This window comes from Cryptomeria japonica, chromosome 3, assembly GCF_030272615.1.
Source record: "Cryptomeria japonica chromosome 3, Sugi_1.0, whole genome shotgun sequence".
Taxonomy (NCBI): Eukaryota; Viridiplantae; Streptophyta; class Pinopsida; order Cupressales; family Cupressaceae; genus Cryptomeria; species Cryptomeria japonica.
This window is the reverse complement of record NC_081407.1, coordinates 305,399,972-305,424,862: the sequence shown is the minus strand read 5'-3', so window position 1 is coordinate 305,424,862 and position 24,891 is coordinate 305,399,972. Positions and strand designations below refer to the sequence as shown.

At 35.9% G+C, this 24,891-nt stretch overlaps 1 protein-coding gene across 1 annotated transcript in view; it reads left to right on the top strand.

Moving 5' to 3' along the window:
• LOC131034290 (uncharacterized) overlaps positions 1-24,891 on the top strand; it is an 81,856-nt gene that overhangs the window by 17,129 nt on the left and 39,836 nt on the right. Inside the window, exon 3 of the mRNA XM_057965740.2 lies at positions 23,690-23,757. Coding sequence (XP_057821723.2) covers positions 23,690-23,757 — 68 coding nt within the window. The remainder of the gene's footprint in view (positions 1-23,689; positions 23,758-24,891) is intronic.

Sequence of the window (24,891 nt, the reverse complement as noted above, 5' to 3'; positions counted from 1 at the left end):
CAAAATTTAGACCCAGAGTGGAGGATACCCCTCGAAAGAGTCATTTGGTAAGTGAATATGGCATCAAAACTGGAGTTAAGGCATTGAACGGACCCGAATAGGAGATGAGGGGGAGGCGTGCTAAAGTAGGGGCACAAACATGAGGTGTAAATTGGGCTGGTGACAATTTATGACACTACAGGTGATAAACTAACTAGATGATAATGACCTTATTTACACGAACAAACCTGTCTTGTGATGTGTCCTAACTTTCTTTCTTTGTACAGTCCAATGTATCATTTTTCCTTCTTCCAATCTGATAGCCCGAGGGTCGGTGGTATTCAAAAATAGCTTAAGCGAGTCATCATTAGGTTGCAAAGGAGTTCACATAGATCAACCCCTAGAAAAAGCAACAATACTTAGTTATGCGAATTCTCCTAGGAATGCTCATGCTATGCTAGATTCCTTTTAGTTCACCAATTGAAGTGTGAACAATCAAGTGATATGTGAATAAGCTCTCAGATCTTGGAGTCCTTGATGTTTCAGAATGAAAGCATTGAATGCATTTAAATACAATGACATAACAATGTACCACAAAAATTTGTGTTTAGTCAACATTATGTAGGAAGTGACAAGGTAGGAGTTGGCCAAAACTTGAATTTTTGAAATGGGGTGGGATGAGTATGTTATTGTGGGGATGGCCCCACAATTGCAAACTTGTCCTAAGATAACTAAGGGGCCTAATTGAGGTGGAAAGTGTGCATAGAAAGGTGTGACTAGGTCATGAATAAAGCAAATGTATAGGGGTATGCAAACATACGAATGTGATAAGGGGTAAGATTGACAAGAATAATGCTGAAAATAGGTGCACAAGAATGAGTGTAACTATTGGTAGGTCTGGATGACTTGCATTTTATGGAGCCAATGCACCACACATGAACCACCAACAATAGTAATTTTCCATGTTCCAACAACATTCATGCAAAACGTAACCCCCCTTTGTGATTCCAGCAATATCACATCAAACCATTGAGTTATCCACACATCAAGACCTGATAGTAGAAGTCTTGGAGTAACCTCATATGATCACATAGCTTAGCATTCAAGAGGATTTTGTTCAAGAGAGGATAAAATACTTTGTATTTTATTCTGTGTATGAAGTGCTAAAAAAACACATCAACAACAACTATGTTGATTCCATTATAGGCAGTGATTGACTTGGTGAAAATGTGCAATTAAAATATGATCAAGCAGTGGTGAAGTCAGAACAAACAACAATACTGCATAGCCCGATCTTATATTAGATGCAGCGATATGTATATCATTAAGAAGTATATAGTCCAAACATAAGCAGCAATTTATAAAACAAAGATAAAAGATGCGATTACAGGATGAATTGGTGCGAATTGATTGCAAGATGAAAACAAACAAACAGCAATTAAACTAATAAGCAGCAATCTCCTACAAGTTCAGATTTGTTTGACAATGGACAGCGACTTCAACCAATTTGTTAACGTGCAAACAATGACTAAGAGCAATGTTTGTGTGAAAGATATAATTCCTTAATTATAGACTATGGAAGTGACTTTATGTGCAGCGACTTGATTAGTAATGGTTGATTTTATTATCTACAGCCTATGGTCTACTGAGACAGACGATTCAAGAAAAACGACTATGATAGCAAACCCATTTCATAAATCTAAATCAGAAACCTTCGATTATGATAGAAACAAAGTCATACATCATAAAGAAGTTTGTTTTGGAGATGGCGGGTTAATGAAGCAAGCGATCCATATATGCAATCTCAGTGATCTTCCATTATGAGCAGTGATCGGTTTGATAAAGAGTCATTAACAAAAAGGCATGAAAATGTTTAAAGTCAAAGCAACGAACTGTCACTTAAAAGCAGCAAATGATCAAAGGATGTGATTAGAAAGTGATTACAAAGTAGTGCTTGGTAAATGGTGTGATTCTATGTTTGAAGGATGCGATTAGCAAGTGATGAGGTGCAGTTGTAAAAAGTTTAAAATAGAAATTATTTTAATTAAGAAAAGTCGCTACCAGTGGTTGTCTTCACATTAAAAAGTCACAGCCTTTCTATGAAAGGTCATATGAAAGATATAAAAGGGAGATGCGATTCATTGTCTGATGTGTGCTAAAAGTGTGTGGTGTGTATGAAATGCTCAGACATATCTGCAGGCAGATTTGTAAAAGAAGAATAAATGCTAGATAAATGAGAAGTCGTGAATAAATGAAGTATGCAGATTTAAAAAGAGGATTAAGAAGGGCAGATTGGGAAACCAATCTTTGTTAAAGTTAAAGAGTGTATAGTTGAAAGGATGTGTTGTTTTATATGAACATCCCATTTGAAGATTACATATATTTGCATTGAGAGATGAGAGTTTTATAGAGAAAGAAGATCTTTAGGAGTCTGTGAAGTATGTGAATGAAAAGAAGACAAACCAAGTACATACACCAGTTTGAGAGAGAGTTTCCGTGGCAGATTTATGACCAGGTTATAGCAGATTTGGGAAGGAGATTATGACAGTTTGAAGAAGTGAGCTATAGCAAACTTGTGAAGAATAGGATCATCCATCATTCGTTAAAAGGTGGAAATTTGAATGAGGGCTTGGTGCCTCTAGTGGGTTGATACCTACAAATTTGTAAAAGAAGTTTTCTATATATAGGGAACCTATTTTATAGTGGTTTTCTCCTATAAAGGTTTCCATGCATATAGCTCGTGTTACATAATAGTAAGATTCATGTTAATGTTAATATAATTTGAATATGTTAATGAGATCAAGTTAGATGCTTATAATATAAAGTTGAAAATGTAAAAGTTTGCTGCTATATTGTTTCACCCTCCACCCCCCCTCTCAGTATAATTGTGTTCTCAACAAAGGAGTGGTTATATGAGCTCTTTTACAATATAGGAGACCTAAGTCCTATAAATAAGTATTATGTCTCTTTGGAACAAGATTATAGAATTGTAGCATTTTTGAAAACCAATATGGTATCAGAGTTGTGTGTGATTGTTTGGTAAATGCTATTAAATTTGCTACAAATCTTCCTCCTATGGATGGATAGACTGCCACAAGAGTATCCTCTGCTATCACATTTGAGGAGGAGAATGAGATTTGAGAACTTTGCAATTATCATCATATATTTCATAGGTATTGTACATGTCATAGCACTATCTGTGGGAACTTGCTAAGCATTGTTACTATCGTACTACGGTTTGCTCTTGCATTAGTTGAGATCTATCCTCATTTCCCTTTCAACTTTTGTCTAAGTTTGGATCTATTTGAGAAGGAAAAAAGTGGTACCCATTGTGCTTGACATTTTGCTACCATTGTTGATTGTTATGTGCACATTGTGCATTACCAAAACTACATAAACAAACTGGTTGATATCCCTAATGATATTGCAATGCTAAAGAAGTAATCTCAAATGATATTGCAGTGCCAAAGAAGCAATCCCAAATGATATAGCAGTACTAAAGAAGTAATCCCAAATGATATTCCAGTGCTAAAGAAATATGTTATTATCTATAGTGATCTAGAGAGTGATAAAGCGGTGAGAAATATGTGGAATGGCATTCATATATGGGTATGAAGGAGTTCGTATGATACCATTGATGAGATTGAAGCATATACCATTCAGGCTGAGAAAAAGAGGGCCATGGAATCAACAACATTAGAAAAAGGAGGACTGTGTTATTTCTCAAGTTATTATAGACATTAATCCTCAAGTGGACATCATGAGAAATACTATCATATCCAAAGATAGTTTCACATATATGCAGATGAGTTGGCAAGGGCATCTGAATTGGAGTCATCCAAACAAACCTCAAAAGATATCTATGTGGGGGGGAAAACACTATTCCAAGTTGGCAATTCAGGGAATTCAGCCTTTGTAGCAGCAATCACATGGTGAATGTGTTGTGCACCCCAAGTGAGTGCTCAACACACAATTGTTAAAAGAATAAATAATGAAAAGAACAAGAATAATTAAATTATTTATTAACAAACAAAGAAAAATTGTAATATTAATTGACAATGGTAAAAATAGTACCATAGTTGTTATAGCTAATACTAATGATACTTGTTGTATTATGTACTTTGAGTGCATGATTGGTGGTACTCAACACTTACATGGTTTGTTGAAGAGAAGTTCACATCAAGGGGAGAGGTTATTCTTTCCTCACATAATGTGCAAAAATGCTTCAAGTTGTCACAAGTGACTAGAGAAAATGAAGATTTGGTCTATAATTGATGGTAGTGAACCTTGTAAGCGGTGATCTACTCTATTACACCTAGCATTTGCAATGATTGGTGATCCATGCAATTTGGTAGGGGATGAAAATATTACCATAAGTATTCCCTTGGTTGAAAAAGAAAGCTCAAGGATTTGTATGAGTAAATGAAGACCTATACCCCACTTTGTGTGAATAGATGTGTTTGTTCCCAATAATAAGAAGAAATGATGCAATTGGATGTGTTTGTCTCCAATCACAATTGTTGTGAACGAATGTGTTTGTCCCTATTCATAATTTCACTTTGGATGTGTTCGTCTCCAATCACAATTGTTGTGAATGAATGTGTGTGTCCCTATTCATAAACTCACCTAGCCAAAAACATCATTCTTTGTGATTGTTTACACCCGTGACACTCAATCTCGTCACAGTTTTCTAGGTATTTTCACATGGGTGTTTCATATTGGTGTTTATATCACAAATTGCTAGTTTATAGAATGATTATGCATTCAAAATTTTGTAACAGCAGTTGAAGGTACATGGATTATTTATATCAAAACTTTATGACAGCAGTGTAACACTAATTCGCATGTTCATGTTGATGATTATCATTAGCAAAATTAAAATAAAAAAGTCTAGGGTGGTTAGAACAATCCTTCCTCTACTATACAAAAAACCTCAACCAATGTAGATACATTAAATGCACCTACAAGAAATATCAAGAAAAGCCAAGCCCCCCCCTTCTCCATGAATGGACATAATGTGAAATGGTGCTTCTCATGCAACGAATCATCTCTGAATGAGAAGCTATCTTGAGATGATAAAAGTCCTCCATCCTCTAATGCCTCCAACCTCCAATATGATCTTGCTTTACACTTTATCTATTTGCATTAGATTATCCAAAAGCACAAGCATGGTGAGAAGGTTCTAGAAGATTGAGCATTCAAGTGCCTAGGGTTTTTGTGACTAGGTGTATTTGTGGAAGCGTTGGCCCTCCTCCATTAAGGTTTGGTGGCTTCCTCTATATGGTATCCTCCTTGTCCCTATTGTTTTTCCTCATGATTTCTGTGTTTATGTTTTGAAAGTTAATGTTTTGTTGTTCAGTTGTGCTCTCCATTTCTTGCGTCCATTTATTGTGGGATTGTTTACTCTGCATTTACGCTAGTGGGTGTATTTAAGGCTGCAATACAAAGCCTTTATGGAAGTGGGTACTAGCATATCTAGTGACCCACTTGATGGCTCGGAAAGGGCATTTGGTATTAAAGATAAAGGGCATTTGGTATTAAAGATAATGGAAAAACGTTTTGTGATGTGGTTGTGGAGGAAAATACCAAGGTTTCAGCCTTTGCAAAATTTGTCACAAGGATTGATGGCAAAGGCATCGAGGATGGGCTAGAGGGAGGATGAGAAGGTGAGTGTCCTCCCACTGGCCCTTGGCTCTTTACTCTAATAAGATGCTTGTTGCGTTAAATAATGAAAAGACTAGATTAAAAAACATTGCCATTTTTCTTGCAGTGGTGGATTTTAATAACATCCATGTGTAGAAATTTTTAGATGAATGGCTAAAGAGTGTTTGGGCTAAAAAATTGGGGGTTCAAATATTATTTTGTAGAATGATTCAACGAGGTCTCTTTTTAATATTTTTTAAGGAACATAAAATGTAAGAAATTTTTGTTGGCAAACACTATTGGAACATTGGGAATTGTATGTTCTATGCCCTAACCTGATTGCCAAATTCCCTAAATGAATAAATGATTGCATTAACTTGCCCTCATTGGGCAACAGTTAAAAATGTACCCCCTCTGTTGTGGGATTTTTTACCCTAGATGCTATCCCCTTTTGGGAATGTCCTTAGAATCGATGAATCTAAAACCATTCTCCCATATATGGATGCTAGGGCACTTATTTCTTTGTTGCCCAGTGTCGAAATCTATGAGGTTATAGATATGAACATTGAAGGAACAACCTTTTCCTGCAGTATTGAAGTTTTGGAAGGGCTAAATGCTTGCTATCTTTACAGAAGAGAAGGGCATATTAGGAAAAAATGCACAATTTTAATTAAACAGACCTGACAACTTTGGTACTAAACAAAATCAAATACCAATGTTCCCTTGACTAATTTAGCTGACAAATATTTGCCCACAAATATTGTGGGGTCTAACCCTAATCTAGAATCTCCTGATAATAGTGCTATTAACATAAATGATCACATTCCTGAGGCTCAGGTCACAGACTTGGAGCTTGTTTCAAAAGATAGCTCCATGGATAATAATGGTGGTGTGCTACTCATTGGTTGCCCTAGCCACCCAATTGATTCTAAATGTGACTCTCTTGACAACCCTGCCTCAACTACCCCTACTAAATTGGGTAGGGTTGATAAATCTAAAATTGATATTCACCTAGACAAAGTTGTATGCGGACTTGCACTAATGTTTCTTTGAAACCAGCTACCTCAATAACCCTAGAATCTAGTATACCTTCTTTGAAAGCTAATATGAATTGTACTTTGACTGACTCCTTGGATGCTGTAGACACTAGTACCTCGGTCCCTCATAGTCTTGTTGAGAATGTGCCTAAGAAATTGGATCAAAACCCTCAGAGGGAGATTGAAAATGATAGAGATTTGGAATCTACCTTAAAGTTATAGAAGAAGAATGCACAACAATTCGCCTTGGACAAAATTAGGCATAATATGACCTTAAACAATAGTAACAATAAGAAAAATGTTGATAGTGAAGAAGCTGTTTTTGGTAAATTTGAATTCTTTTCCCCAATTGAGCCTAACTTGAATAAGGACAATAGTAAAAGAAGTAACAAACCTTCGTTGAATAGTGGTTCATCCTTAGTGGTCAAGAACATTGTTTAGGAAATTGAAACCAAGAATCAAGTTACTTGGAATCTACTAAATTCTAGTGGTTTGTCAATTTCCTTTAAATCCAAAGTTGACAACAGACAAAAGGAGTGTTCAACACTTTTAGGTGGCCCCAAAACCATTGATGGTTGAAGTATGAGTCCCATGATGTTTTTAGACGAGTCTACAAATAGACCCCAAAATTATTGAAAACACTAGCTTGAACAAAGAGGGTTATGGTACTGAACAAATTCATAAAACCTTGTAGACTTCAAGTAGCCCGATAAAGGATAACAATGATAATGCTCTCTATCTGAACTTTGCGAATATACCCAAGCATGGGCATAATATTGCATGTCTTGGATGTAGGTGGAGAGTTGCAAATAGACCCCAAACTTGTACCAAAGTTGTATAAAGTCTCATTGAAATGGAAAAAGATGATCAAGATCTACTAGCTAATATAATGATATCAAATTTGCAAAAAAATAGGAAATAGTACAGAGATCCTTGCAAGAACTATTGAGTCACTGCATAGTAAGGAAGCCACATAAAGGAAACTAGTTCCTTTTTCTATATCTCCCTCTATTATTGAAATGGCATTGAAAATAAGGTCATTCCAACTAGAAATGGTAGGTTGAATATTTCAAAACATAAGAGGAAGAAGAGGACTAAGGACTCCCCAACACCTTCCTCCAATAGGAAAGAGACTGAAGAAAGCATTCCTAAACTGGCATTGAAGGATAAGGTCATTCCCACTGGAAATGACAGGTTAAATATTTCCAAACATAAGAGGAAGAAGAGGACTAAGGAATCCCCAACACCTTCCTCCAAGAGGAAAGAGAATGAAGAAAGCATTCCTAAATGCTTTCACGACTTTAGGAAACAAATGGACACCTTGTAAGGATTGTTTGAATGGACTTTCGTTTGACCTCTTGGAATGTCAAGTCCCCTGATAGGAAATATATTGTTAGGAGATTCTTAAACCTAGATAGACATAAGGATGTAGTCCTTTTACAAGAGGTGAAGGCTGCTAATTTTGCCTTGGAAACAAACCTTAAATTTATTTGGAAGGGTTCTTTTCATTATTCCACTATTCATGAAAAAGTTAAAGGTCGCTCTATTATATTGCATTCCAATAACAGTGCACAACATGTGATTGATTATGGAGCTTCTCCATGCAATAGAGCTGTGTGGATTGCCATTGATAAAGGAGATATCAATTTTGGCCTTTGTTCTATTTATGCCCCAAATGAATATAGAGATGGACTTGAATTATGGAAATGGATGTGTAAACTCCGAGACATCCCATGGCTAATTGGAGGAGATTTTAACATGGTCGAAAACGATGAGGATAAATTTGGAGGTATGGAAATGGGCTGGAAGGGTAATGAAAAGTATATCTGGTTCCAAATGAAATCCAAACTCAGCCTACTTGACCCCCTAGAAGTTCAGAAGAAGGAAAATAAGAATGTATGGTATACATGGTGTAACTCTCAAAAAGGTAATAGAAGAATTTATTGTAGACTTGATAGGTGTTATGTCAACAGAGGTTTCTTTAAGTTTGACAAAAATGGTGATGGTGGTAGGGTAAGTGTCTACACCTACTCGCTATCAGACCATCATCCAATCAAAGGCAAATGTGTTGATTAATAAAAGTGGAAGTAATAAGAACAAAGAGAAAGGCATTTTTATGCTCAATGCTAATCTGTTAAGGGACGATGAGTGTAATGATGCTATCTTCACCCTTAGGGAGATTAATAGATGGATGCTAAGAGACAAAATAACCATAGAGAGATGGGAACATAATCTAAATGGGTGGAAAACAATTTTCCAAACTATTGGGAAAAAAAGAGCCATGGATAGAAGAGAAATTGAAAACAATTTCAATGAGAAACTTCTAAAAGCTTAAACTCATCTGTAGAATGATCCCACAAATGTTGAGTTGAATGAAGAACTGACCAATGCTAAGGACTCTACAGGCTTATAAGATTCAAGGCCTTAGAGCGAGGGCTAAGTTGAACTGGTTAAGTAATGGTGATAAAGGTTCTAAGTTCTCATTTAGATTTATAAAAGATAAAGGAATCAGAGAGAAAGTTGATAAAATTTGGGTCAGAGATAACATTATAAATGTTCCCGAAGAGGTTAAAAAGCAATTTTTTGCTTTTATAAAAATCTTTTCACCTCTGAAGGTAATAACCTACAAAATCAGAATGCTGGAGATTATTGCAAGCAACTCATTCCAAAAGAATCTCCAAGGACAGTGCTAAGGGGTTAAACAAAGAGGTTTCCCATGAGGAAATGAGGAAGGCAATCAAAAATACTAAACAATGATAAACAAAGTTTTAACGGGTTAAACAAAGTGTTGAAGATATTATAGCTACGGTCGGATTCCTCTGATCAACGTAGCTAATACAAATGTCTCATTGGCCTATTGGCCTTAGACATTTGTATATTTGATTTACTTGCTCCTTTTATAATTTTCGTACTTAAGTTGCAGATCAGTTAGACTGTTTGTGTTTATAGATTTATCATATTAGATTATTGAATTGCATTGCATAATCGATATTTGTTAGTATCGGTTCTACATAACCGATTCCATTTGTTAACATATTGTCTAATGTTGGTTATATTTGAATCGATTTGATTCCAATGGTCATCGGGTCTATTAGTGAAGAGTCATGACCTCTTTGAAAGTCATGAGGCATCATATATTAGTATTATTCATTTGGAGCGTGACAGAGATAAGATGGATAGATGGAAAAAGTTGATAATATCCATACAATGATAAATAAGATATTATTATACAGCAGTCCATGATAACACAGTTCGTGTTTATTGTCAACTTGGAGTAAGCCGATAACCTACAGCACTTAGTGAACACAGCAGCTTGTGATTATCGTCAACCTGTAGGAGGTCAATAATATACTGCAATTCATCATCACTAAAGATCGTGGCTATATATATATAAACCCTGAAGATCGTTTATATATTGTGACAGATTGAATTGATACCTTACATAGTTTGAATTAACATCAAACTGAGATTAAAGATTCAAATAAAAGTTAAAAACTACCTGCTTATTAAATCTGATCAAAACTAACAGATTATTGCAAGCAACTCATTCCAAAAGAATCTCCAAGGAGAGTGCTAACGGGTTAAACAAAGAGGTTTCCCATGAGGAAATGAGGAAGGTAATCAACATACTAAACAATGATAAATCTCTGGAGGCAGATGGTCTGCCTGTAGAATTTTATAATAAGAATATTGCTGGGTGAGGATCTGCTTCAAATCTATAAGGAAGCCATTGATAGAGGATGCTTCGGTAGCAACATCAATAAGGGGTTTATCAAACTGCTTCCCAAAGATGGAGACGAGTCTCTTATAAAAAACTGGTATCCTATCACCTTACTCAGTGTCTCCTATTAAGTCCTTGCTAAGGTTTTAGCCTTGAGATCAGGTGATATCCTTTCAACATTCATAAGCAGTACACAAATTGGTTTTATTAAAGGAAGATATATTCTGGAGAACCTCCTAACTAGTTGGGAGGCTATGGAACGGACTAGGCAGTCCAATCAAAACTCTCCCATGTTCTTATTAGACTGTGAGAAAGCTTACAACAAAGTGGAATGGTCTTTCTTGCAAATGACTCTTGAGGCCTTTGGATTCCCTGACAACTTCTGCCATATGGTTAGCATACTGCTAAAAGATTTAGTAGCTTAGATTGAGGTTAATGGATCTTTATATGAGGTCTTCACCTTGGAGAGGTCCATAAGGCAGGGATGCTCTCTTGCTAAATCGATTATGCTCAGATAGAAGGATACCCCCCAATTGGTTTGCCAAATATGATTTCCAGTGGGGAGGGACCGACAAACAAGTTAGGTATCTGGGGATCTCTTTTGCAATTAATCCTTGTTTAAAGTATATGTGGATGTGGATCAAAGGTAAGATTGATAAAAAACTGTATAACTAGAATAGACAATTTTTATCCTTGGCTGGTAGGATCCAGATATGCTAATTTTTTTAATCTTCATACAGTCTGTACTACTCTTCTGTTTGGCTCTTTAATAATTATCAAAATAATGAAATACAAAAGAAAATTAGGAACTTTCTATAGTCTGATGGCAAAGGTAAGGGGAAAAAACACTCCGACAAACGAGAATGGTGTTGTCTTGACAAGATTCAAATTGGTTTAGGATTGAAAGATTTAATGAAGCATGAAATAGATCTTGCTGTTAAATGGATCATTAAAGATTTGGAAGGTGATTAACCATGGAAGGTCCTTGTTAGGAATAATATTCAACTTGCTGTTCCTAAACAAGCAAAAGCCTGGAATGCTTCTTTTTTGTGACTTGTTGACTTGCAAACATTCAGTAGTTTCTGCAGGCTCTAATGTTTAGAAGTATTTGAAAGGCCTGGGAATTGGTAAAAGATAATGTTGGAAATGGTGATATTCTTGACTGTAGTAATAATTATCTGCATTCTTATAGATCTATTTAGTGGAATCTCAATTATGAAGGAAAACATTTAGTATTTCTATAGGTCTGCTCAGCTAAAAATTGGTCCTCTAAAGGGATCAAATTTTTTAACGATATCCTTAATGAGGGTCATTAAAAACTTGGGCCTCATTAAGTTATGAATATGATTTGCCTCCAAATCGGAGGACATATTCTACTCTTAGGGAGGCTTGTAGAGTTCTTTAGTTGCCCACAGGCTGTATACAAGAAATTGACAATTTTAATGGACTTAAATTGGTTGATGTTACTGTCATTCAAAAAGTGAATACTTGGATTGTGTATAAAACATTATGCAACAATGTTTCTACTATTGACAATATTAATAAAAGTTGGAATTTGAAATTATTTGATAAATAGTGGCAAAAAATATTTAAAAATCTGTGGTCTAATACTCTTGAGTCCAAAAAGGCATGCTTTAAGTGGTTATTTATCCTTTAGAGGCTGCCCAATAATATTAACTCTGCTGATATTGCTGTTTGTAGCATTTGCTGGAAACCTGAAACCATAAGGCATATTTTTTTTTTCTTTGCTGAAGAAATATGGAATTTGTTTTGTGCCGATTTAAAGGGTTTGGGGGACAAAGGTGTTATTAATTGGAAAAAAATTCTTATTGGTACTGTTAGTCATTTGAATAAAGAATGTAGTTTCTTTTGGCTTATTTTCTCTACTGAAATTTTGTGGGTAATATGGAAAGCAAGAAATAAAGAAAAATTTTAAGGCACAAAGAGGACATTTACTGAGTCTATAAAAAGACTCACGCTTCAAAATGTTTCAATGCAAGTTACACTAACTATGGAGGTGTCCAAATTCAAGTTCATGAAGCTGCTAAATGAGGGCACCATGAGAGTGAACAAATCTGAGATAAAGTATGGACAGATGTGGTCCTTTAATAAATCTGAAAACACTCCTTTCTTGAAAGGGTACTTGAATTTCTAGTTGACAATGACACTGTCCCTCTTCAGAAGCTAAAAAAGGATCAAGGATCACAAGCTGGAGCAAAATTTTATGTCAATCAAGGAGAAGAATCTGTAGAGGTGGTGAGATCAAGTGATCAAATATTTTCTATAGATCCTCCTATTGGGTGGAGGGATATGGATCAGTATAGTGATAGCACGATTTGCTAAATCATAGTTTAGATATGTGATTAGGGTTGTATGTTTTTTTGTATATCTCGCCTATATATATGGCTCTATATGTTTTGTACCAGCTGCAACAGACTGCCATACTTAGCCGGCTGTTTTGGTTTATCTCTGTCCTTCATAGTTTGATCAGAGACCATGTGTGGTCTGGCATTTGATACTTAGTCTATGTTAAAATGATTTTGTAAACTATCTTTAATATATATAAAAAGCAAAAGCATGTTAACTTTTGAAATCTCTGTTAGGCATAACATGGATGACTTCACAAGTACAAGCATATGGTGAAATATTCATTTTAAAGTGTTGAACTCAAATGAAATTGCATCTTTATATATATATATGAATTTTAATGTAAAAAACACAAATACTATGAATAAGTCTTTGTTATATGCACACACTTAATGTCAACCTTATGTGGCAAGTCGATTCTGAAATCTGAAAAAAACTTATGTGGCAATCTCCAAACAGCATTAGAATTCAAATCCTTCCAATCATGCACTGTTTAAATGCCTAGCAATGATTTTAGATGCTTGAAAGTTTACATTCCTGGAAACAATCTTGAAATTGGAATGGCTGGTTCACCTTTTGGTGTATTTCTTCAAACAAAATCTTCAAATATTATGTTTGAATTGCATGCCCAACAAATTCCATCCTAGGCACACAAGAAGATATCCTCACATCAATTATACTCTGCAGCAGTGATGGACTTGTCTGCTCTTCGTAGCAGTGATGTACTTGTATGCACTATGAGTTCTCCTTTGAATGCAAATCCCATGATTTTGATAGGAAATAGTTGTTGTCTATCATCCCCTAGATGTGAGATGGCATTCTACACAATTCAATCTACCTTTAGTTGGTTGGGATGGTAGCGATAGATTGAGTCAGTCTTATATACTATCGATCTTGGATTGGATGTGCATGTAATTATAATATTTACTCTACCATTTCGATAAAGTCCACTAAGAACAATTCAAATTCGGAATGGTCAAGGAACATGATCCTACTATCTGGCAGGAGTGCTGCTCCGCTCTCTCACTCTTGTTTCTAGATTGTTGAGTGAGATTCATAGAGCAGATTTTAGATCCCATGACCACTATGCTTTTTCACAATAATGGAAATCACATATATTTCATTCTCTGAAATGAATCATGTCATGTCCCTTTTGTAGATTGGGTGTGGGGGTTGGGATGCAGCTTGATACGTACCTAGAAATTGCAGGACAGGAACTAGGGTGCAGGTTGATGTGTCCTCTTTGCAAATCAGGCATCGGGGATTAGGGTTGTAGATCAATGCTCTACAAGACAAAGAAACAAGGATAGCGTGTGGAATGGTGGGCATAATGGCAGTGTGTGGAATGGTGGGAAGATTACAAGGCCATGAGGCCAACCTGTGGTAGTGTGTGACGTTCAAATTTTGGCCTTGGAGCCATCTTGGGTCTTGGCTGATTAATTTAGTCTTTGAATGGATAGCATATAAAACTAGGAAACTTTGCGATTGTAAGGGCCATGGATGTTATAATATTGTATCTATTGGGCGCTTGTGTTAAGTGATCTTCTTTGGGTGGAAACCCATAGGAGGCTGTGATCAATGAACAAAACCCCATTGATTGCTAGGGTTAGAGGATGAAAACCCTTTGGTTCTATGAGGGTGTTCTCACTCAAGGAGTGCAGCGGAGCTTCAAGGCATTGTAGGAAAGTTTAGTTAGTCATTGTGAACATTATTGCTATTGTGGTATATTGCCGTTGTAATGATTGTAAACAATCCCATTTACTGTGGTGATATCAATATAAGTGTTGCGATTCAATTGTTCAAGTCATGTGTTGATGAGTTCAATTAATTTTCTGCTGTGGGATATAGTTCATGTGTCTGTTATTTGGCGAATTTTGTTGCTTGTGCTTCAAATCTATTATTTCATTATTATTTTTTGAAAAAAGGGACATTGCAAATCACCATTATTTTCATCCCCCTTCTATTCTTTCACAGACACAAGAAAGATAATCTCTAATTTCATATTGAAACTGGTAGAGCAAACAAAATGTTGGAAAAAATTAAGCAATTGTTGCAGAAATAAAAAGATGTATTGATTTGATTCTTCAGGACAATTTTTCAGTACAATCAGTTGGCTTTTTAAAGCCTTTCATTTTTCCAGCAACTACCCTAGGGAATATGACTTCCCAAAACTAATTAAACCAAGAAACTAACCTATTTTTTTTTATAAATTAACATCTAAATGTTATTTTATTTTATTATTATTCTAATCTAAAAATATCTAATGATGTAATAAATCCAATAGAAGAGGCCTTTGGCATGGCTACCTATGTTGAGTATGACATGGTCAATATGAAGGAAGCCTTGAAGTATTATAAGACCAAGAATTCCCAAGCAGCCAAGTATATCAATGACCAATGTCTAATTACAAGGAGGAAGTAAAAAAAAAGCCAGCAAAGGTGATTCGTTGGAGTGATTTCAAAGAGGGTACCCATGGTGTCATCACTTTATTGAGTAGAGTATTTTGCAACCCTAATGCCAAGAACTTCTTGCCTTGTATGTGCTTCTTCATATTGTCTATTACAAAGGAAACAAAAAGTATGTAGCAATCACAAACATGCATTTAACGTAAACATCTTAGACACTCAAAGGATACCACCATGGGATCCATACAAATTAATGGAATTCGCGATGCCTAATTGTGTAAATATGCTTTTTGTGCATGCTTTTTAATGGAGCTAAAAATGATTCTTTGCAAGCACTTAACAGTAATAATATCTTGTATTTGTAGCTTGGCTTTGAATCTTTGGATTAAAGCAATTATAAATGGGGAAGCTATTATAATCCTTACTTCATGATGTTTTCTGTGAGGTACTACTGAATGCTCTTTGAAGTTGACACATAAGCTTGGTTACATGATCTCTTGGTAGCAACCAATGGTGAGCTTTTGATCCATGATAATGGTAAGATCTAGATCAAGTGCTTAAGATTTATATCATTGGCCACACCCTTGGAGGATGCCACAAGATTGGCAAAGAGTTCACAGGCCAAGAAAAATTGCATGACGGTCTTTTGAATGATCGTTGCTCAGGCCAATGATCGCCAAATTTCTTTTCCATCGATGCCAAGATGACCTAGTTTTTATTGGGACCAATAGCACAATCACTCGTTGACATCCTTATCGATGTCTCCTTGATATTGTGTGATTCGTTGGATGATAAATGATCAAATGGTTTGCACAATCTTAAGAGATTGGCAGTCTTCGAAATCGTTAGGGATTATATGGACCACACGTTGCACGTGAGATCCAATTTTTCAGTGCAATCCCAAAAGATTGTAACTTCTAACACCATCTTGAGAGAGTGTGGATTTGACATGTTGCCTTTTTTAAAGTTTTAATGAGTGGCTTGACAATGATGACGTGGACTGTATTGACCAAAGAAATGGGACTCGGACTCGGCTCGGACTCGGGACTCGGCGTCAGACTCGGCTGGACTTGGGAAAGTGAAAAACTCAAGAAATTTAGAGATTTTTAAAGATTTAAAACTTGTTTCAGGCACCCTTTATTGAATACACCTTAAAGACACAATAACATCATCAAACTCCGCTCATTTGATTACATACACAAGTATACATCAATCACATAAGCATAAACGCAAATTGTAGCTGAAGAAAATAACAAACATAGATATATAAATATTGTCAAATGTATACAATAATACAAAACTCATGGAATAAAAAATCCATGTCATCATATGATCATCATCAAATGTTTCATACAAATACCAAAGGTAAATACAACTACAAGCCTATGGCTTAGAGGAGCCTGCACCCTCCGGCCCCGGCCCACTGCAAAGGCGTCTAAGGTAGGTCCTGGATGATTTGACAACCATAGCCGCTCCCCATGACACCATGCCATGCTCACCAACATCAGGAACATCCGTGTCACTATCTGCCTCTGAATCTTCTGTCTGTGCTCGTGCTCTCCGCTCCACCTTTGCCATGGCTACAGTCTCAGCCTCTATATCTACCTGGTCGATCCAATCAGTGTCAGACTCAGAGGTTAAATTTTCCCTACTTCTATCGATGCAGTTTCCCCCCATATTTTTCGACAGGGGTTTAGGGGCAGCGCCCCCAAGGTGGGGTCAAGGGGCAACGCCCCGAGAGGCCAAAAAAACTTATTATTTAATAAAGCCGTCGGGTGTTATTTTTCTATTGGCTGGCATGTTGTAACCCTAATTTTTCTCATTCTTAGGCGGAGGTTGTAGTGAACAAAGACGATACCATTCATTTTAAAAAAACTGTTTAAAATATTTTTTTTTGTCATTTTACTAACCTAGCCAGTAGTCGAGTTTGGGGCTCAGGACTCGCCGAGTTTGGCAAGTTTGAGCCAAACTCGCCAACTCGGCGAGTTTGGCGATTTTGCTCGCCAAACTCGGACGAGTCCGAGTCCGAGTCCCAGAGACTCGGCGAGCATGACTCGGACTCGGACTCGCCGAGTTTAGGCGATTCATGGCGATTTTCATTTCTTTGGTATTGACCAATGATGCAACATCAAACTAATGCTTTGGGAAAACCTTCAAGAGGCTGCATGAGCCATAGATTTAATTATGATAAAATGGTTGATGTATGTTTGCTGCTATATTTGATAAATTAAATACAAGACATAATAATATACATGACAATGCATACCAGACACAACAGTAAAATATATCTTTATTCGTACATGCACTTATTACAAAGAAGAAGACCAGACATGGTTGGCCAAGTATTACAATTAATGAGAAACTCATAATGAACTACCCATGGTAATTGCTGTTAGCAGGTCATAGTTCTTTTGTGATAACCCCCTACGGTTACACCTGATGTAAACCTTATAAATATTCCAACATGGATAATAGCATTAATAAAATAAAGAAATTAATTATAAAAGAAATATATAAAAGAAATCAATTATTAAAATAATAGATTAATAATTAAACAATTAAATGAGGTTAATAATGTTATTATTGTTTAATACATTTATTGTTATTATTGGTTAATAATGATCAAATAATGTTATTATTGTTTAATATATTTAAATGATGTTGAAATATTAAATAAATGGAGAATTGCATAAAGTAAAGTGAGTATATTAAGTATGTTAACGGGGATATAACCCAACACGGGGAACTAAATGCCACGGTGGCCCCCCCGCAGGAAGTGGTGGGACGGGGGCTGCGACCACCGTCACACCCCTTCTTGCGGAAGAGACCCTGTGGTGGGTCGCGACCCTTCCCCTCCATGGGATATAAAGGAAGGTCTCCACAGAATGAAGGGGGCACAAAAAGGGAGCGATACGGGAGGATAGCAAGCGGGCTACGATCTAGGAACTTCAACAACAGGCTGCGGACTCCGACAGGTAAGTGAGGTCTACGGTTCACAGAGTATATATATGTGTGTGGACGCGTGTGCCACACACACACATATATAGTAATGAATATTTTTAATATATGTTAATGAATAGTTCTAGATATATGTTAATGAATATTTATGAATATACGTTAATGAATAGTTCTGAAAATATGTTAATGAATATTTGTGAATATATGATAATGAATAGTTTTGAATATATGTTAATGAATATTTTTGAATATATGTTAATGAGTTTTCTTGAAAACATGTTAATGAATATTTTTTGAATATATGTTACCGAATACATGTTAGTATAGGAATATGTAAATGTAGATTATGGAATGAAAAATGATAATAAATTTTAGATGGTAATATGAATGATGTGGCTATATGATGGAGGCTATTGGGAGGAAATTCCCTTAGCCTAATGCAGGGATTATGATAATCCCTGGTAGGCAGTATATACTGAGTATCTATATTCATATATGTTATGGCTTGGGTGACAAAAACTCATCCAAGAAGAGACGGATCTAGCTGGTCCTCTCTGGTAGACTTGGATGATGAGATGCATCATCCAAGGCAAGGAATTGATCATATATGATGGTCTTCCTCTAAGTTACCGGTTCGGGTTCGAAGAACCCGGTATGCCGGTACGACAAAATTTTGAAAAGGGGTTTGGGTTCGTTAGTACAAAAACATGTAAATTATATATATATGCAGCCTATAAGCATGAATTAAGATTAGCATGTCACATAGCATCATATAAACAACAAAACCAACATAAACTTGTAATCATAGCATCATGATCATACCATAATAGCATCATATACATCAAGTTTAATATCAAAATGATAAAATATTCAAGTTTCATTGTTTCAACTTTCAACAATTTAAAGTTTGATCATCAAATGGATTCTTTAATAGGGGTTAGGAGCAATGCCCCCAACGGGGTCAAGGGGCAGCGCTCCTTGCGGGGGTTTGGGGGTAGCGCCCCCAGCGGGGTCAAGGGGCAGAGCCCCTTGCAGGGTCTCGGGGTAGCGCCCAGGGCACGCTCCTTGTTGTGGTACAGGGTGGGGTCGAGGGGCAGCGCCCCCGCCGCCAACACCAAATTACAACCTTCAAACCCACACGGAACTCCATGGCGTGCATCAATTTTCTGCTTTTTTAAGACGTTAGGAACAAGGCCAAAGAAGTCAAAATTCTGATCAAGGTGCATTCTCTCGTACGGGAATTGTGTTTTCTGACTTGTTCTTTCGTACAAACTTGTGCTTCTCTCTTGGTTGTACGATGCATAGGTGTGTGGCTTGAGACATAGGGTCATTTTAATTTTTTATGTGGTGGAATTCAAAAAAAAAAAAATTGCAAAAAAAAAGTCCATTTTTGGGCTGTCAGACCCCTGGGTTCGACTTGGGTCCTCTTGGGTTCAACCTTGGGTCCTCTTGGGTTCGCCCTGGTTCGAACCAGGCCTGTGAACCACGAACCCTGTCCAAACCATAGGCGAACCGGACCCGAACCCCAAACCAGGACCATACCGGACCAGTACCAGGGGTCTAGGGGGCTGAACCCGGTAACTCAGGTCTTCCTTGGTAGGCTTGGATGTAAGATGTTATATGCAAGACAGGATTTGAATCATCCTTCGATTTCCTAGTATGGCTTGGAACCAAGAGTACCGCACTCATATCATTTTTACTAAATAAGAATTGAGATTAGTTTTAATTAAATAATTGAAGTTTAATTGTAAATTAGATTAATTACATATATGTATTTGTTGCTTTCTAACAGTCTGTTTTGCAGGTCAGTGATCTCTAACTAGTAGGGACATTACATTTTTACCACATAATATGGATAATAGCTGTAAGCTATTTTAAAAAACAAAACGGGTTTGGTTTTAGGTAGCTTGGTTGGGATGTTACACTTCGGTATTCCTTGATGAGCATTACCAAAACGTGTATTAGTTTTTTCATAGGGATTGATGATGGTGCCAGTTATTCTCCCTTTCTAGGCCCCAACAAAGATATTTGATGAAATTCATACTCTATCCTTCATGTCTTCATCTTCTCTTGCTCTTTGTGGATTTTGTTCCTCCCACATGGTTAATTTCTTTTAGTTTCTTAACCATTTGTGTTAGTGTTGCACTGCTTCATTTTGTTTTTAGTGCTTCCATTGCTTTATTTTGCTTTCATAGGATATTTTCTTCTGAGAACTTTCTGCTCTAAACTGATGTATTGTCAAGTCCCTTTGACCTAGTTTTGGTTACTCGTGGACATTGATATACTTATTTTATTTGTCTCATTTGGGGCTGCCTCTTATTGATAGATCTGCTCTAGATTACAGCTTTGCCATACAATGATCTGCCAAACATCTTCTATCTGTACAATCACGTCAGGTTCCATCCATTCTGTGTCCTAGCTTCATATCTTCACTATTTCACTCTTCTTTCAAATCACTTAAGTGGTTGCCCTGTTCCAATCTGTCTATTTAAAAAAGTCTGCAAACTTTGTGTTACTGTCACAAGATAGGTTGATGTTCCTTCTGCACACCTCACCAATACCGTTCTTTCTACTCTAAGTGTAATGTGTTCCACTGCTTACATTTCATTCATTGACATATCTTTACAGCATTGAAATTATGTACCTAATTTATTCCAGGCTTCATGCCATGTTTTTTTTTCGTGGAGGTATCAATTGTTCGTCTTCTGTTAGTTAAAAAAAGCTTCACAGTACCATTTCATAATTGCTTCCTTATTCTGTCTCAACAAAAAACATTTGATCTTTCAATGTCTATAAAACAACCAAAACATCACTGTATATCTCAAAAGAAAAAAAATGAAAGAAACCCAATTTCATGTGTCAAAGGTGTTCTTTATCACAAGTGTTTCTCATAAACTCATTTTTTAATATGCAGCCTCTAAATCTTTTTTAGGAAATTACTCGATATTTCTTTCAACTAGGAATAGCAATTTCACAAGTAGGTACAATATCTGGTTGCAAACTCTTCATCTTCCCCTCTTTCCATCACAGCAACAGGTTTCCTAGTGTCCTGGTACCATGTGTTTGCTCGACAAACCCTATGTGCAAAAGTATAAGAAACAAAACATAAACACGAACACATTGTGGATGAGTATCCACGAGCCTTGTTATTCTGTGAAACTAAAATATATAGAATACAAGTGATTGCTTTATCTTCAAAATTCCTTCCATCTACCTATCATGCTGAAGAAAGAGGTGAAATGGAATAATGAATTGGATTTGGTAAGAGTAAGTTGTTCTTTACAGTTGCATTTGTGAGATTCTCAAAGGAGGAATGGAGGTACTTCATACAACTAGATGACAATTACCTTCGCTGCCCAAGACAACTTGTCCACTGCACAAAGGTATCACTTTGGATGTGTAAGCAAATGCCTCTGCTGCGCAAGTGATTGCCTTGTGCAAGACAATAGCTGCCACAAACAAGATTGTTGAACTATTCAGATCAATTTGTTGCTGATGAGTGAATAAGACACCAAGACAATAACTACCACAAACAAGATTGTTGAATTATCTAAACCAATTTGTTGCTGATGAGTGAATAAGACACCAAGATCTATAACAGCACTACAAAGTGGGTGCACATTCCAAAGAGCTGATGGTTGTTTCTCAACAAACAAAATGTCGGAGGATTTGCTGAACAGCTAAGACACTTGGACTGAAATAGAATAGGACAAGATTGTTTTAGAAGCCGTTGAATAAATTGTTCAGGAATAATCTAGGTTGTGAGTCTGTCTAATGATTTATTATAACAAGATGTTACCTCCTCATACTTGTATAACATAGATTCATAGGCAAGCATTAAGCATTCTCTAAAATTCAGATTTGTATCTCTGCAATTATTTTGTGTTCCAGACAGACTTATTATTTATATTAATATCAAAACAGCTGTTTAAAGAGTGAGTTCATGTTCCATGCATTAGTCTGATTGGGAAAGGTTCTACTCGAGAGGATTGGTGTTTGGCTTAGATTTTCTTTCTTGTTGTGTGTGTTGTTTATGTCAATTCTGATTTGATCAGTTAATTATGATGTTGTAAATGTTGCATTTTATCATTCTACTTCCACTTTTCAATATAAGATTGCTGTTATTGCCATTCTTCTGATTTGATTAGTTCAGTGTGTTTAATTTAAGTGCATCCCCTTTGCTGGTTTGCAAGTAGAATTAGTAATTCCTCTCTTCTTATTTTTTTCTTCTAATCCCCAATTTAGATCAGAAGTGCATTTTCATGTAGAAAACCGAGTCTAAAGTATAACTTGTGGTCTTTCATATATTTTTCCAACATCTGATCAAAACTAATGTTTCCTAGGATTTAAATGATATTAAGTGTGCCCAACAACTAGGAAGGCTGTAAATACTAAATACTACTGAACTGCTCTTCCCAGGTCCATACCTTAAGTAAATCTGAATAGTCCCCTTACTTGGTTAATGTCCAAGCAGCAAATGTTCTAGAAATCATCAAAATTCACCTTATAAAAATCACATGAAATATGTGTCCTCCAAGGCTTGCAAGTTCCACTCCTGAAAACTGTTCTCAAACAGTTGATGCCCATAATTCCATCTTGCTTATACCAGTGGCCAACATCCAAAATGTAAGAGAAAGGAACAGATGCCACTGTCAACAGTGCCTACTTCACTTCATATTCAGTGGCAAAAATCAAAATGCCATATACTGCAAGATTACCTCAAACACCAAATTAAATGCACAAATTTGCTCAAGCAAAATTAATCTGCAACTCCACAGAAAAACAGATGCAATAGAAATATGAAACCGACTCCTATTTAACCAAAAAAAAAAGATGCCTTGCTGAAATAATTCATCAAAACAATCGGTAAGGGGGACTCAAATTCCAAACATTCCATCCAGCCTACAGTAATTAAAGGACTTCACAATCTACTAACCGCTGGTTTTCTAAAGTTCACTAATCAATTCTTCTTGGAATTCCAAGTCAATGGAGTCAAATCTGTTGTGCTAAAGGAGACATTAGAGGACAAAATTAGATTACACACTGCCTGTACATCATAACATCCAAGAACCAAATCGTTAAATATCTACCACTTTATGCATGGTTAAAACTGTTTTCAAGTCTTGCCTCAAAATGTTGAGAACATAGTATTGCATTTGTATTGTCTTTTGTTTTTGTATCTTGGTGACTGGAGGACCTGAAGAATAAGTATTTTAACTTGTAGCATTTTCTTTTGTGATAGTTTTTTATAGTGCCACTCTATGACTGCTATGCTTAATCTTCTGTTTGTGGGCAGTCCCCAAGCCATATCAGGGATTTTGTAATTTGTAACTGTTATGTTATGCAATATAACCTCTTTCATCAAGATAATATAAATTAATGAATACTTGCACTACTATGAAACCTACACACATCTAGAACAAATATTTCTCAAAAGCTTCGTTTAAACTAAATGCTCAATTTTGGAGATAATTTAAACTTAAAGAACATAATCTAAGAAGGAAATCATAAAATTAGTTTTCTTTTGATTATTGGTTTTTTGTATCCTAACTTTTAAATGTTGTGCTAAATTAATTTAGGAGGCACAAACTTTGTGGTACTGGCTTTGTTGACAGCAATCTTGAAAGGAACTTGGCACTTTAGACAGGTATTATGAGTTGTGAATCTGTGGGAAGGATTCCAACATGTTCTTGTAATTTTTCATTTGGATTTCTTTCCCAAAAATATCTGAATAGTATAGTTTAAAAGGTATTTAGATTCATGTTAATGGATTTAGATCAAATTGTTTCTTTGGTTACAAACTATTTCTTATGATAGATTTCCTAATAAAATGTTGTGAAAAATATTTTTTTGAAGTTATTCTCTGCCTTGGTTTTATCATATTTGATAAACAGACTCTTTTTTTATATTGCCTATTAGAAATAAAGATTTTTGTCAAAGCTTCAAGCATTATCTACTGAAAGACTTGTGGGTAACATGTTTGTTCATCATCATGGCAATGGGGCGTTGTCTAATCTTGAAGTTAGTTTCTATAGTTACATAAAGTCAGCATAAAGTGTTTTTTTATGCAGTTGATCTAATTTTTAAACTTTCTAAATCGGTGCTTTTGATCAGATGTTGGAAAAATATATGAAAGACGACAAGTTATACTTTAGACTCGGTTTTCTACATGAAAATGGACTTCTGATCTAAATTGGGGATCTCCGGTAAATTAGAAGAAAAAAATAAGAAGAGAGGAATTACTAATTCTACTTGCAAACCAGCAAAGGGGATGCACTTAAATTAAACACACTGAACTAATCAAATCAGAAGAATGGCAATAACAGCAATCTTATATTGAAAAGTGGAAGTAGAATGATAAAATGCAACATTTACAACAACATAATTAACTGATCAAATCAGAATTGACAGATGTTGGGCACACTTAATATCATTTAAATCCTAGGAAACATTAGTTTTGATCAGATGTTGGAAAAATATGTGAAAGACCACAAGTTATACTTTAGACTCGGTTTTCTACATGAAAATGCAGTTCTGATCTAAATTGGGGATCTCCGGTAAATTAGAAGAAAAAAATAAGAAGAGAGGAATTACTAATTCTACTTGCAAACCAGCAAAGGGGATGCACTTAAATTAAACACACTGAACTAATCAAATCAGAAGAATGACAATAACTCTAAACATAGAATTATAATCGCACAGTATATTCTTGGGTATTGAAAATGCTTCAATAATTGAAATTTTGAAATATTGTAAAGCTTCTTCTCATGAGCCATTTGAC